The following is a 15,093-nucleotide window of genomic DNA, read 5'->3' as shown; positions in this document are numbered from 1 at the left end:
CGGTTTGCTACCCTACAACCTCGGAGAGGCAAACTATATATATAGCAGGCAAAGTAAAAGAGGGAACAGGTGATGCAGAGATGACATAACGCTAGTGCTACCCTGCAGGACTTCATATCGACTAAAGTTAAATTGTCAAGTCATGACATCATATTATGGGATGTCATGATGGCGTCAAAGACGGCGTACATCATCACGTAATTTGTGATCACGGGACTTTTCGCATCGTTCGTGTTGACGCCGCCGACGGACGCTTTTCGCTTTTGGTGAGGAATCAAATGCTTTCGCCTTAAGAAATGCTGGATTAAAAAAAAGGACTCTGTCATTTGAACATTATGAAAATTAGTATTTGTCAATGCAGTTATGCAGTGTGTCAAGGCTGCAAAAAGCGCTCAAGTGTGAAAGGCGCTTGAAAAAATATTGCGATATTTTCGTTCTATATTGTCTGTTGAATATTACGTAGCTCTGAAATACTTTTTCTGGTGTTCCTCTGCTTCGCTGATCTTCTCCATGTACAGGTCAATGTAGCTTGCCGCACGCCCACTGTTCTTGGTATTCTCGTTCGTCTGAACTAATTCTCTGGAATGTTTGGAAGAAGCTTATAAATGCAAATTATCTGGCACTTGGTCAAAACACCGTTACAAATTTTTGTTAGTAATAGAAAATTTTTATTTATTAAAAATTCGTAAGCGCTTTTCTTTTACGATTGTGCTGCAACATTGGATGCTAAATTTCGGCCGTGAAACGAGTTATACGAAAATTAATTATTTAATGAACTTCAGTTCGTCCTGTTTTGGCAACAAACAGAGCCGAATAATAACCGTGAATAATTGTCAATAACCGAATAAACTTATATTTAAGTTTCCAGCTTCAAAAGCCAATGAGATAGATAGTACAGTGTAAATGAACCACCGCATGAAACACATACTTTTTCTGCGTAAGAACATATTTCAACATCGTGAGTATCACGACATAACTTGTCAAAATATTTAGAAAAGTTTGGCACCCCCCTTAATTTGAACTGAGCTCTTTGAACGACGTTTCCGATTTACGTTGCGTCAGCGAGCATTAATTCACGGAGCTTCATTCACGAGGCACAAAACACCTCGATCGCCGAATCCGAGAAAACAGAAAAAAAAACAAGTTTAGCATCGTGTGCAGCTGAATTTACATTGAAATTTGAATTCAATAATTGTACGTCACTAATCATTGCGTAATATTCGCCCTTACTGAGGCCTATATTTGCTCTTGAACGTGAAATACACTTCTTGCAACTTCTACCCTCCCTTGAAGTGCTTTTGTAGTTGGCTCTATACTGTCCATCTAGTTTTATATCAAATAAATTGTTTAGTAGTACTCTACGAAGTCAAACAGGAATGTCTGTGCTGCAGCATCCTAATAAACTGCAATGCAGGTTCATGTTGTCTTTTTTTAAAGTATGCACTGCGCATGCTCTGGCGATACCGAGGCACCAAATATGCACTGTGATTATTAGCTGCGTTGATTTCCGTGCTATAAAAGTTCCCTCAAATACTTTTCCGGAAACATGGGGAGCATGGTAGAGGGATCGCTCTGCACCTAAATCAATACTTGCTAACTTTTTTATATGTAAATTTCATCACAAAATAAACTTGGGCATTGCTTTTGTGTTCACCGTTGCCCAGAACACCTTCAACCATTGTTGCTAGACCACTGCGGGAGTGATAGGTGTCTCACGCCGGGCTGATTTTTTTCTCGTGCGTGTTTCTAAAGAGATATTTGAAAGGGACCCTAATGTGAGAAACTAACTTGTATTAAACTTAAAAGTTACTCTCTGAGAACGTCATTGTCTCTAATTTTGCGACCACAAGTGCATTATTAGGAATGAAACTGAAGGTCAAAATATTTTCTTTAGCGGTACGAGCAACGATTCAGGTTCTTGTTTATCTTCCATGCACTTCAAGTCCAGCACTTACTTCCGGATTTCTGAATATTGCAAAAATAAAACTGGCACGAAATAGGTCGTTCTGCTTCAAGTTAACAGTTGTACTTGGTATTTACGATACGAACCATACATTTATTTTAGATAAGTTCCAAATGACTGCTAGGACAATTAATGAAATTATTTAAATGAGTCCATTGAAAGAATAGACACTTTTCTTGGTAGCAGCTGGGATCGTTGCAGCACCTAGCGGAGCAGATCTCAACCTCGGGCTTCTTTATGCGTGGCCTCTGAGATCCGCTTCGTCAGTGCGACGAAAGACGAAGTTAACCCAAGGAATACACCAGAGAACACGAACGCCGACATGCGAGAGCCACTACCAGGCACCTAAATAAACGATCAGGACCACCTACAGTTTTCTGACAACTTCGTTACACCACGTAGTCTTCGACGGCGTTCAACAGAATACACTTTCACGGAATAGTGACTGGTTCTTTAAGAAGACCGGGCGCTTAGAAATGCGCCTAAATGCGTCAATGTACCTGAGCACGGCGTTGAGTTTGGATATTTTATGCCGACGGTTTGCACTGATGGAGCTGGGCCAGAGGGTTTCGATCAGCGTACGTCGCAACCAAGCCGCTCTGTGTTCAATGGGTGCAGCTGCTGTCTGTAGCTTAAAGGCCGACACAGCTTCTTGGAGTGGGGCAAACCGCGGATCGTCTAAATCGTAGCGGTATCCCAGCAGGAACTGACACATGGAGTTGATGTGGCTCCTGTGCGTGGACATGAAGCTCGCCACTGGACGACCATGGTGCGAAGCTAGTGTGTCCGCTAGATGCTTGGCTTCGAAATGAAACATTGTAGTAGAAAACGAATAAGAAATCCTAAAAGAGCCTGCAAGTATACTGCCTGCAACCAACCTCACTTTGTTCTGCCTTAATTTTTATTAAATAAAAATTAAGGCAGAACAAACTCAGGTTGCTCTCAGTGTATGCGTGAGAACATCATAAGAGTTTCGTCTTGAACACGCTGACTACTGTCTTCGTCAACGTCACGACCACGTGATAGTATTGAGACTGACTGAAGGCTACAATGCTGCTGAGAGAATAGCCTAGACGACATTAGCGAGCACGTACCCTCTTTAGCCGAGTTTAGCGAGAACTGAAGTAAAGTGAGGTAGTGCGTGAGCTGGTATGCTCGTAGATTCATGGCGAGACTTAGCGCGTGGAAAACAGGACACAGAGAATGAGGACACGGGACAGCGAGCACTAGACGGCATTAGCGATTCTTTAGTCAACTCTTGCCAGCATTAGTGCTGGCCAGTGAATGTTGTACGTGAGCAAATGTGGTATTACCGTTCACCACTCGTACACAAATTGTGATGATTTGCGAGGGGGGGGGGTGTCCGCTAAGATATGCTCTGGCACAGCATCGTATGTTGATATGAGGATCACGGAATAGCATCGCAAAGAGAGTATAAAAGGCAGAAAAACACGCGCTGAGCATTACGACGAATTCAGTTTTGCTGAACAGTACGGAGTATGTTGAATAAAGTGATTGAGGTCACTGGAATGGTTTGAAAACAATCCTGTTTCGTTTTCCATGTTGTGTTGCAGTATGTAATATACCCTGTATTCTCGCAAAAGAAGGCAGCGCAATTTTGTACTGTTTCCTTCAGTGCTTGTTCGAATGAGACATCGCGTGTGTCAGTTTTGCGCTGCATGTCTTGGGAGATGTAGTTTATATCTATGCATCAAACAGTGAACAGCTGTCTTTTGCATTTTGCGGGATGGTGTCACAAATAACATATTTCATAATAAACCATATAATGGTGTCTCAGTGATCCTGAATTCACACAAGGCCTTCTCAAGCTGGCTTCCGCTTGACTGCATAGAAGGTTGCGCTACATTTGGTTTTATAATTCATACTGTCATCTCGGCAGAAGATGCGAGGAAAACGTGTTGAACTTGTTTGCCGAGGCACATGTAGTAAGTAAAAAAAAAGATCCGTTTTAGAAGTCACAGATGCCACTTTTAAATAACAACCGCAAAATCTTCCTATGTTGTACTTCTTCTTGAACATAACCCCTAATGGAATCATTTTCTTGCCATATAACAATAAGATACCTCAGTCCACTGGCAGAGAATACCCGAGAACGCTATTACTAACATCGTGTAACACCTAAAAGGAGAGTAAAGTTAAATTTCTTTATTAACATCCGAATAGCGTTTTAAATAAATGTTATTAATTAAGACCAGAAGCGCTCTAATAAAGCTAGCACCAGTAAGCCTGATTTCTCGATGGTTGTGGCCGGTTGTGTCTTCGTCGGTTTCTCCCCATTAAAGTGCAGATAAGTGTGATAATAACCGTTCCTCCAACCGTTAAAACATGCGACCACGCATTACCTGAATCTAGAAAGGTCACTCACAACTTTAAGTTGGTCTGCCCTCTGAAATATTTCGCTAGAAGTCATGTTCAATCAATAGAACCACTCTCGCGAATCGTACAACAATCTTATTTTAAGTGTGGCGCTCGGAAACAGTTTCGAATTGCCACGAATCCTTTCCTGTGGAAAGTTAAGGACCGAAATCCAATGCGAATACCCCAGTAGCACGCGTTGTTGCTGTAATGTTGTAGAAACGTCTGTTCCGTTAAGGCAATATTTACAACGTTGAAGCATGCGTCAACAATTGGTCCTACAAGGGAAGCGTCAAATTGGAACTTACGAACCGCCCATTGCAGGCCCGTAGCCAGGGGGGGCCCCCCGAAATTTTTATGGTACATGGTGTTTTACCAAAAATATATATTGAAAATACGCGTTTTTCTCAAATAGTCAAGGTTTTCAGCAAGTGCCCCCCCCCCCCCCCCGAAAAAAATTCCTGGCTACGGGCCTGGCCCATTGTCTAGGTACGCACATAAAAAGAGAACTGGTCTGAACGGAAAAATGCACAGGGCGCACCGGGCGTTAATGTTAAACTTCGGAAAGGCACGATCTCGCAGTGTTCACACCCGGTATTTCGCCATGCGCAAGATGCGTTGCGTATATAAGAATACTGGACACGCTCCAAACCTCTATTACTACGGAAATGTGCATTATATCTGCAGCACTGGTTGCCGGCCATGTTCCTAACGCCTGAAATAATTGTCTTCTTATGAGCTACTAACGAAGTGCTCTCATTGTATTGCCCCAAACCTGTATGTGCTGCCGCATGATGTCACTTCCGACTCCAAGCTTCGCCAACGCTCGCATGGTGAAGTCCCTGTTTTCTTTCCATTGTTGTCCACTGAAAGTGGAGAAACCTGTGAAAGAAAACATAAAAAATTCAGCAACTAATTCACCGGCAATATGATTTAATCACAATGCGATCGAACATATTGCGTCATTTCATCGCACTAGTGTGTTTGGAAGCCAGCGTGGACAGGGCGGTTGATGTGTTCAACTCTCGCCTCCCCCCTCCACCGCCCCCGCCCGCCTTCGCCGAAGTTTATCAGCGTGTATGTGCATATACCCACGAAGGCATACACACACGCACATACACACAGAAAGATCGGACCCACAAAAATTCCACAAATTCAAGAAAACTCTAAAATACCATTTTATACATGTTATTGAAAACAAAATTAAGAGTGGAAAATGATCACAGTAAATATAGCATAGGGAAAAAAAATTTTACACAGTCAGAATATGTCAGAAAGACAAGAGCATACAGGTAAAAGCAAGAAGTTAACAAATATCTGCAATATTACATGAACGTTTTCTTATTCATTGTTTAAAAAAAAGGCGTAAAACAAGTGGATCTGCCTTCTCAATTCAGTCACTTTCGTTATATAGAACAGCATTTCGTACACTCGTCCATATTCATTTATATAACGTAGATTGCGACGGCAAGTCAACGTGTAGATTGAATGAAAATTATCGCTAGCTCGTGCGTTCCATTTGAAATAACACAGGCATGAATAAGCAACGATTCATCCGTCCCTTTCTTTAACGGTGGTGTGCCTGACCTTTTTCTGCGGAGCTGAGTCCCCAATTGGATGGGCGATCCAGCAGTTCCGGCTTGGAGAAAATTTCCTTAATCTGCTCATAATCACTCAGTATCACGATGTCCACGGAACCTTGTTTCAAGCTTGGTATCGTATTTGGGCCACACAGGAGAACATGCGAAAAATAAAATAATAAAGCACAAATATGAAACGTACTGATGAGTTGACATAAGTAATTTGACATCGCATAGAGAGAGCGAAATCGGTAATGCACATGGCATACAGAAATTTTGGGGTATGATTTGGACTCCGTAGTACATAAATTCAGAAAAGGTTTGCCTGTATTGTTACCTTACATTTTCATAGAGTAACTAATTCTACTGCAAATCACAGCAGAATTAGTTATCCATTGTTAGAACAAGGTTAAAAGGTACATTGATAAAACATTGTAATTTTTCCTTTAGACAAAAGTATATGCTGTTTACATTTGATGAAACTCCGCATCTCTTGGAATCGACGGCAGCATGACGTTAAAGGAAAAGCTCAGGAATGTGTGGTGGCAGAGATACAAAATCACTGATATTTCTTTGTTTTTATTACTTTATTTTTATTACTATTTTCGTCGCCATTCCGCTTAACAAAAGCCGATGCCTCTTGGCAAAAACAATGAAATATCTTTTCTTTTAAATGTTTTCGGCTGAGGTGATGCGTGCATTTTTAACAGTCTTGCTTCATAACAACACACTTGTCTAAGTATTCTTGAAAAGGCTGTGCGGAGCGAAATCGGTAAGGCAAATTCACTTTGCAGAAAACAAATGAAAACTTGCCTGCGTGTTAAGAATGGCCTTGAGCCACTGTATTTGAAGCGAATAATTTTTAAATGCCGCTAGATGCGCATCGCATTCCTCTACAGCTGCACCTATAATCACCCCCATCCCTCAACATGCGCTATACACCACTTTCTTCGTCGTGACGTAGATGTGTGACATTTCACACAATGCATGAGTTGCGAGAAGTGTTGCGGATCAACTTGAAAATTGCATAACACCAATGTCACGGATTCTGCGGTTGAAAAACGTTAAGCTGTGAAGGAGGTTCCGCAGTACATACGCTCAAAGAAAACAATACGCATCGTGGCTACTCCACAGGCTAAAAGCGAGCTACTCAAGTTACGCCTAACATGGATTGCGACATGTTTGTTTTAGATTCGCGTTGTTTTTTCCTTCGCTTCCATTTTTTCACAAAATCTTGGAAATATTTCAGTACTTTTCCTCCTCTTTATGCCGGGAGGAAGTGCCACAGAAATGGTGGTATGGCAGGCACTGGAAAACTACATCTTTTGTCCCCCATTCAATAGCTTTTATCTGTTTCCAACGTGAAAATAATATTTAAAAGCTCGTCACTGAAACCTTACCAGACAACTGGGCCGTACTTTTTCGACCACTCAACCGATTCCTTCAAGGGAAAGCGGTAAGATGAGAAGTTCAATCTTCCGAGTAGAGGCCATGATGGTGGTCCGGGCGGTGTCTTGCGAGAGCGGCCCTTCGCTGTAGAGCGCAGCAACAATGCCAGAATTGCCGCTAGTAGCCCCGTGATAGCGATAGTGAATATTGAACTTGTGCATATTGGTAGCAGGTTCTAAAGAAAGTAAAGATAATTGTCATGTCGCCTTGCATGTTAACGTGAACAGAGCAACGTCGCAAACATGTACAGGCAGACACACACTCACGCACACGAACCCACACACGCGCGCATGCGTACAGCGATAACTTCCCTTCCATAACTTTCTCTATGGCCTGGTAACATGGGCGCTTTAAAGCTACCAACCCACTGCAATATGCCAATATTCATCGTCGCCAGAGGCCTGGCCATACCTTTATTTATGGACCGGCAAGCGCGAGCACTTTCATAGCTTCGATAGTAAAGCGCGGACTATACCAATACTCTTATTAAAGACGATAGTCTTTCTTGGGGAACTTAAACGCAGAAATTTTGGTCTGTCTTTCTGTCTGTCTTTCTGTTTGTCGGTACGTCCCTCGATTCAGCCACTCGGCCAAAGTTGAACCACTTGCTCAAGGGCCAGCCATCGTGAACGGCTGACTAGGTTCATACTTGTGTACATTGTTGATCAAAAAGCAAACATTACGCATATCTGAGGCGCAACATCACTAGGTAAGTATTAGGTGGTGTGTTCCTTTAATAGAAAATACTGTTACGGGGAGACGACAGAAGAAGACTGTATTTACAGTATTTACACAACCACAGAGGTAGGGGTGACAACCAAGATGGCGAAAGCAGCAACGAACACGTCCTCTTCCTCTTCGTCCTCTAGGTAAGCGGCACATAACATTACCCGCCGGCGGTGAAAGCACCGACTCGGTGCGCCCGGGCAAAGACGGTCGCGAGGATGGTCACTATACACACGCGTCGGTGGGTTCCGGTATGTGATAGGGCTACAGACGGACAACGTGAACAATGTCGGTGCGGGGCTGAGTCGACGAGGACGAAGACAATGGCTCGATTTCATACGTCACGTCGGTCACTTGGCGGCATACACGGTATGGTCCGGTGTACGGGAAAAGGAGCTCTTCAGAAAGCCCAACACGTCGTGCTGGAGACCAAAGGAGGGCAAGAGATCCAGGAAGAAAGTGGGCGTTTCTGTGACGGCGATCGTAGCGAGATTGTTGGCCCGCTTGCGATTCGGTTAACCGAACGCGCGCAACTTGACGTGCATGGTCGGCGCGGGCAATAGCTTCTTGAGCGTACTAAGTAGGTGGGTACATGGAAGGCGGCATCATCGTGTCCATCGTATCTATGTATAACAATACATAGATACGTAATTCTAGAGACCCTAGTTTCTTAAGCTGCGCTGAAAATGCGACTGCGCCGAAACTTGGCTTCCTCCGTGCCTTCTGCACGAGCTCATTGTTGTGTTTCGGTTTCGGTTCAGTATTGCACTGTACGAGTGCCATGGGGCGACGCTCTGGCATTCCTGTTTTACCTAGGTGACGTGAATATAAAAGAGTGTGTGCAGAGTACTCGTTGAGTGCGGACGTTTCTTCTGCTTCGGCGCTTCGCGCCAAACCGCGTGTTCGGGCTGGCTGGCGTCACCGCCGGTCGCGTTGGTCACCGCCGGTCTTCGCCTGCTGCTGCGCCGGGACTACCAGCCCGTAACACAGCATTCACGTTTCCCGACGTATTGCCAGATGGCGTTCATATCTCACGCAGCGCCTCTTCTATCGTCTTTAGACGACATTTGCAGCGAAGCACGCAGATACGCGGCCAATTTTTGCCACGCTCATGTCATGGCCTTATCTGCACACTGTGTTACAAAGGAAATTCAGCGGCCATTTCCCTACCGGGCAAAGGGGACAAACGAAGCTTGGTGTGGACGGGCCTGACCTACTGCTTTTCTTTCTTTCTTTCTTCCTTTCTTTCTTTCTTTCTTTCTTTCTTTCTTTCTTTCTTTCTTTCTTTTTCTTTCGTTCTCTCTTTCTTTGTTTCTTTCTTTTCTTTCTTTCTTTCTTTCCTTCTTTCTTTCTTCCTTTCTTTCTTTCTTTCTTTCTTTCTTTTTTTCTTTCGTTCTCTCTTTGTTTCTTTCTTTTCTTTGTTTCTTTCTTTCCTTCTTTCCTTCTTTCTTTCTTCCTTTCTTTCTTTCTTTCTTTCGCATAGCGCAATGCTCCCACCTATCGCAAGCATCAGTTTTATTATATATAGCGGCCGTCCCCGAGACGCTGTTTTCGGGCTGAATCTCCATAGCGTCTTTCAGTGTTCTTTCCAGCGTTAGTAAGCTTATAGAAGGGCCCAACAAATGGCCCATCACGCGATCATGGTGACTCGGGTTAGGAATTGAATTTTTTTGAAGTCGGAAGTTCCCTGAACAGCGCAATTTCTGATATCGAGCTTACGCGTTGTCCACCAAATCGCTTTTAGCCGCCTATACGAAATATTGCAATGAAGTACCCATATAAAGTGTACTGCTTCCCATTGTTTTCTGCATCGTCGGTAGACCGCATTCGCATGCTTCAGTTCAGTTTTCATTATAACAGGCAAGCATGCGCGCATGACCTAGTGGTCAAGGCACTCACTTTCGGGCGGGGCACCTCGGTTCAAAACCCCGCCGCGGAAAGAAAATTTATTTAGTTAATATTTTTTCGGTGCGCGCCGTATATGGATGTGGGAGCGTTTTGGGGTGAGCGCCACGTTTTTTTCCCGCGCCGATGGGTTTTTGTAGCACCACCGCCAACAGCTTCACTGGTCAGTCCCTTCAAGCTTCATTTGAAAAAACTAACATTCCGTACTGTGAAAGTAAATAGTCAACGTAACTTTTCGGATTAGAAAGCACACCTGACGATATTTCGACAAAGGTGTGCACGTCACACTAGTTTTTGCTATACTCATTACTTGCAATAAGCACCCTGCAAGATTTTAGACGGACTTTAGAAAACCTCACCTCTAGCTTTCGATGTGGTTGTGCTGGGTATTGCGCGGAAGCCTGGAGATCTTTTAAAGAGCGGAGCTGTCTATGCTCGAGGCAAGGTCGATGGCGTCCGCAAAAACTCGCGCGGGTATGCACCGCAAGAATTGGGCAAGCCCCATTACCGAGTACAAGAGGTGCAAGGGAAAGCGAAGACGGTGGAGGGAGGGAGCCCAGCAAAGGAGAGTGATGGGGAAGGAGTTTGGAGCCTGCGGTTGGAGAGAGTAAAGCCTAGTAATACGAGGAATGCTGAGGCAAAGAGCCGGGAAAGAGGGAGGCGAGCGTTAAACAAAAACTCTGCTAGACCAACTTGAGAAGAGGAAGAAAAGGAGGAGGGGAGATGAGAAGCGCAGAGGAGGAGGAGGAGGAGAATAAAATAAAACGAAATAAAAGTTATTCGATGCGTGGAATTCGAACCTGCGTAACCACGGTCCGAAGGCGGGCGTCGTAACCACTCGGCTGTCGAGGCGAGTAAGGAGAACAAGCATTTATGGGCACCATATGATTGTGTTGCTATGGGGCATAAACCGAGATAAAGACAGAAACAAAACTAAAGAGAGAAAGAAAAAAAAAGCGACAAATAAAGGGAAAGAAAGAGAGTGAGATAAAGAGAGAGGCTAAACTTGCCTTTCAAATGCTTAACTGCCCCTCTCTATGTTCACGTGGCTATACGTGGGGTGCTATGCAGGATGGCCCGAGCTTCCCGGGCACACGAGTTTGCTCCGAGCTCGCATTACGGCGGTAATGACAGGATGACAGTGCACAGCACGCGATAGCAGCGTTGAGAAAAACGGCTAGAAGAACGAGCTTGTGGTCACAGACGCATGTGCGGCATTTGCGGCGGTTTTCAAAGGAACGCCACGAGCGAGCGCGTTAGCGCCGCCACTCAGTAAACATTTTGACAGTGCAGCGACGTCAGTATGATTGTCGCGCTATCGTATTGCCAACTGATCATCGCGCCTCCCGTGGGCGTGTTCGTGGGCGTTTGTCCACTTTCGCAAAATTCCTTTGTTCCACCTGCAGCATGGAAATTTCCACTCTCGAAGGCAAAAAGGGCGCACACGCAGCACTCTGGTGCAGCTCGTTTCGCTTCTCTGGAATATTACAGATAAATAAATGGACAGGTTATTGCTATATTTACATTACACGACTGAAGTTTTTCTGTAGTAACGAATCGGTAGAAACAATGTCTCCACAAATAAGTAAATAATAACATTTCTTGCCGAAAATCCCAGCAGGGGCGCTTACTTCGTAGCTGTGAGTGGTACGTCGCAAGCGCGGTGTAATTGAATGCGAGGCATTGTAGCCACTTGATGATATAACCTTTTGTTCTTCGTGCGTGTTTGCATAGTTTGTGCGATTAAGTTCATAGATCAATCGTGCCGCCCGCTGGCGTTGCGGCGTGGGCACTGCTCCTCGGTAAGAGCACACGCGGTGGGCGGATCCGATCTTCGCCGCGAGCGTCTGTCAATCAAAGTGATTGACGCGCGAACTCGAAAACAAACTCGTTGATTCTGAAAAGGCCCCAGTTCAACTCGTGACTGTCATAGTGCCGGTGTGCCTGTCAAATGTTTCCTGCGGTGGACGCTACTCAGCAGCTTCTTTGAATATAAAATAATTTGGTCAGCTTGCACTACTTGTGCAAGGCTGGGGCCATCGGAGGAGCTTGTGGTCACCTAGCTTCTTCCAGCTTATTACGTGGCTCGTCTACTCAGTATGTTTGGTCTGCTTCGGAGTGATGACCGCGTCAGTTCGGTCTCAATATTGGTACTATTGATTAGCCAGGACATAATTGACATTGCAGTGAATAGTTATGTCTTAAGTGGTAATGTTTCAATTAGCACGACATTAATTACTCAGATTTCATTACCAATGTGCTAATGGGTACGAATGTACTTGACATATTGCTAATTAGCGCGATCCTAATACTGCGTACTTGGTTAGGAAGTTTTTAATTAGCTTGGTTTTAATTAGCGTATTCCTCATTACCGTCATGTTAATTAGCATGTCCCTAATTAGCTTGGTCATAACTAACATGATGTTGAATAGTCCTGTCTTGATTGTTAATGTTTTAATTACCACGACAATAATTACTCAGGTTGATTTCGCAAAGTTCTGAATAGCACAGATGTAATTAGCATAATCCTAATTAGCACTTTTCTAATTAACAAGATCTCTGTGAGTAATGTCTTGATTATATCGGTTTTAATTACGCGCTCCTAATTAGCGTCGTGTTATTTAGCATGGCCTTCATTAGTTTGTTCTTAGCTTTGCACGGCTTCATTGGCATTGACTTAGTAAGACGTGGCTTAATTAGCTAGGCATTAGCATGATTTGGCTTAATCAGCTTCGTCATAGCATGCCCTGACTTAGCTAGGTATAGGGCCTAGCCAATTGGCTAATCAGCTGTGCGCACGTGCTCGGGGAGCGAGCACACGATGAAGAAGAGGACGAAGTGGGCGGGCGCCGGCCGAGCAACGCACTAGAATGTAGAGGCCGACCATGGTGATTATACACGTGGCCTAGGCGATTAGCTCCAGCCGCGATGTTGTAAGGCGCTCGATCGGAACTAATCTCTCAGGCCACGGTGCTGATTATTCTAAAGGATGCTTAGTGCAGGCATTAAACGCTTGAAAATGAATTCAAATTGCCCGCGCACACATAAAAAATGTAGTCAGTAGAACTTTCTGCCACTTTTCTTGCATGGGTGCACTTCTGCACTTAATGGAACGACAAACAAAGGGAAGAAGGTGCCCCTAGTTTGAAGACACCACCCTACCTTGTCGACCGCCCTTGACGTGACGCCGCGTTCCATCTTAACCAATGGAACGGAGCGCGCGCTGTGGGATGGATTTCACCTTCTCGTACTGTTAGATCGTTCAAAAGGGGGTGTCGCCATAGCTGGGAAAGATCCCGAGTTTCGCCGAACTCGGACCATCCTGCATAGCACCCCTGGGCTTAAGTTGCTATCGCTTGGCTTCGGCTCGGCTGGTAGGCTAAGCAAAGCGGCCCAGCTTCGCTCTTTTTTCAGCCTTGGCCCAACCAGTGCGATGCTGCCGTAATGTTTTTTTTTAGATGCGCAGCAGCTCTTTGACTAGCCTGTGTAAAGCTGTCCGTCCGCACAAAAAGTGTTGGAGCGGTGCCAAGTAGGTCACGCCGCAGCTGGGCGTTGACGTCACGCACCCCTCGCACGCTTCCCTCGCAGGTGCACGCGTACGTCACTCTCTCCCTCACCCGCCGAAGCGCCGCAGCTGCCGGCTCGAACGCCCGCTCGCCTCCCGTGTCCGCGTTTCAAACAAACGTTTACACCAGCAAACGCTACACCGAGTTTCGCTTCAAACGAATCTCCCAGCGCTCAACGCAGCACCCGCGTTAGCGTCGTTCAACTCGTGACACCACCCGTGCGCAACGCTGCTGCTTCGCATCCCATCAGCGTTCCCTTCGGGGAGATGGTCCAATTTTTTTTTCTTAAGCCCGGAACGCAAATGAATTCCAATACCCAACCTGCAGGAAGGGATCTAGCTCTCCCGTAGCGGAGTACATGGTATTCAATTTTTTTTGCTTTTTTGTCTAAGCACAATGACCGAACTAAATTGGCTGCGTATCTATGAAAATTTCCTTTTACTTCGACGGCGGCGTCTATGCCAGTGTATCCCTAGGTTGTCGCCGACAATCGGTGAACCGTATGCGCAGCTTATTTGTGAGTCCTAGGTTATCAGCCACTCTACTTGTCGAAGCAAGTAGGCTTTTAATGCGAAAACCAAAACCACTGCCCTTTAATATTGCGCTAAAGCCTGGTAAATATTGCCACAATTAATTGGTTACTCCGATGGAGGCAAACAACGGTATTTGTAAAAAAAGAATATTAAGACTATAGCATTTCTTTCAAAGAAAGGACGCCCAATATTGAATAACAAATGATGCATTTTAGTTAAATGTATATAAGGAGAGTTTGGTGCCATGGCGTGACACCGGCCACTTCTCTTCTCTTGCATAATGGTTAATTGTCGTCGAAAAGTGAAAAACTATAGAAAGGCAAATAAAAGAACACTCATGCACTTTGTCTCGGTTCTTCAATACACTAAAGTGTCCACTCAACACAAAAGTTTCCAAAGCACAAATATTCTCAGAAATGAAATGTCCCTTACCATCACTGAAAGTCGTGAAGTTATGGACTTGATCTTCGCTCTCTACCCCAATATGAACGTACTGCGTTGTTGAATATTGAAGCAATGAGCTCTAAAATGGAACAACTGTTCTCATTTATTTCAGAAAAAAATATCGCACACACCCGGCAGTCAACTACATCCGGTGCTATAAAAACACGTGTGCTAAATACATTTTTTTTTGTTCCTACTGTTTCCCAACGAACATAGAAGTAAAACGTTATCAGGTCGCCGCGCGTGGAGAAATATAAGGTTTGTGTTCTCTTTGCTTTTCACATGTTTGTACTCTTCCGGCAAGTCATAATAGCAGGTCTGCATTTCTACTTTTCCTCACTTACAAGGCCAATTTCACTGTGTGCTTATCACCAGAGAGCTACTTTTTGGTTGAAAAAAAAAAAACAAGCTGCAGGAAATACCGTAACAAACATTATAAAGGATACACTCGAATAGATGTACATGTACACCGATCTCAACTACCTTCGTGGGTTAATAGGTTGCTGACTCCATTTCCTGCACATCTACGCAGTCAGATGACCAGCAATATA

General features: G+C 44.6%; 2 protein-coding genes across 2 annotated transcripts; both read right to left on the bottom strand.

Annotated features, from left to right (window-relative positions):
- Window positions 1–455: 455 nt before the first annotated feature.
- Window positions 456–2,768, bottom strand: LOC125757363 (uncharacterized). Its single transcript, XM_049412900.1, has 2 exons — window positions 2,464–2,768; window positions 456–579 (listed from the first exon to the last, which is right to left on the bottom strand). The coding sequence occupies exons 1-2, from the start codon at window positions 2,706–2,708 to the stop codon at window positions 456–458; spliced, it is 369 nt and encodes a 122-aa protein (XP_049268857.1). The 5' UTR covers window positions 2,709–2,768.
- Window positions 2,769–4,993: 2,225 nt separating this feature from the next.
- LOC119381246 (cytochrome P450 2W1) lies at window positions 4,994–14,619 on the bottom strand. Its single transcript, XM_037649179.1, has 4 exons — window positions 14,531–14,619; window positions 7,320–7,543; window positions 5,927–6,048; window positions 4,994–5,221 (listed from the first exon to the last, which is right to left on the bottom strand). The coding sequence occupies exons 1-4, from the start codon at window positions 14,531–14,533 to the stop codon at window positions 5,082–5,084; spliced, it is 489 nt and encodes a 162-aa protein (XP_037505107.1). The 5' UTR covers window positions 14,534–14,619; the 3' UTR covers window positions 4,994–5,081.
- Between the last annotated feature and the right edge of the window lie 474 nt (window positions 14,620–15,093).

The sequence above is a fragment of the Rhipicephalus sanguineus genome, chromosome 2 (genome assembly GCF_013339695.2).
Source record: "Rhipicephalus sanguineus isolate Rsan-2018 chromosome 2, BIME_Rsan_1.4, whole genome shotgun sequence".
Lineage (NCBI taxonomy): Eukaryota > Metazoa > Arthropoda > Arachnida > Ixodida > Ixodidae > Rhipicephalus > Rhipicephalus sanguineus.
The sequence above is the reverse complement of the archived record's forward strand: the minus strand, read 5'-3'. Positions and strand labels throughout refer to the sequence as shown.

What these genes read in the sequence shown, in the direction of transcription:
- LOC125757363 (XM_049412900.1), bottom strand. Translation starts at nt 2,708, where the DNA reads ATGTCCACGCACAGGAGCCACATCAACTCCATGTGTCAGTTCCTGCTG. An exon ending in AAACTCAACGCCGTGCTCAG is followed by an intron (nt 580 to 2,463) that starts GTACATTGACGC and finishes CAAACATTCCAG; the next exon opens with AGAATTAGTTCAGACGAACG.
- LOC119381246 (XM_037649179.1), bottom strand. An exon ending in AAGTACGGCCCAGTTGTCTG is followed by an intron (nt 6,049 to 7,319) that starts GTAAGGTTTCAG and finishes TACGATACCAAG; the next exon opens with CTTGAAACAAGGTTCCGTGG. An exon ending in ACTCAGCTCCGCAGAAAAAG is followed by an intron (nt 5,222 to 5,926) that starts GTCAGGCACACC and finishes TTTCTTTCACAG; the next exon opens with GTTTCTCCACTTTCAGTGGA.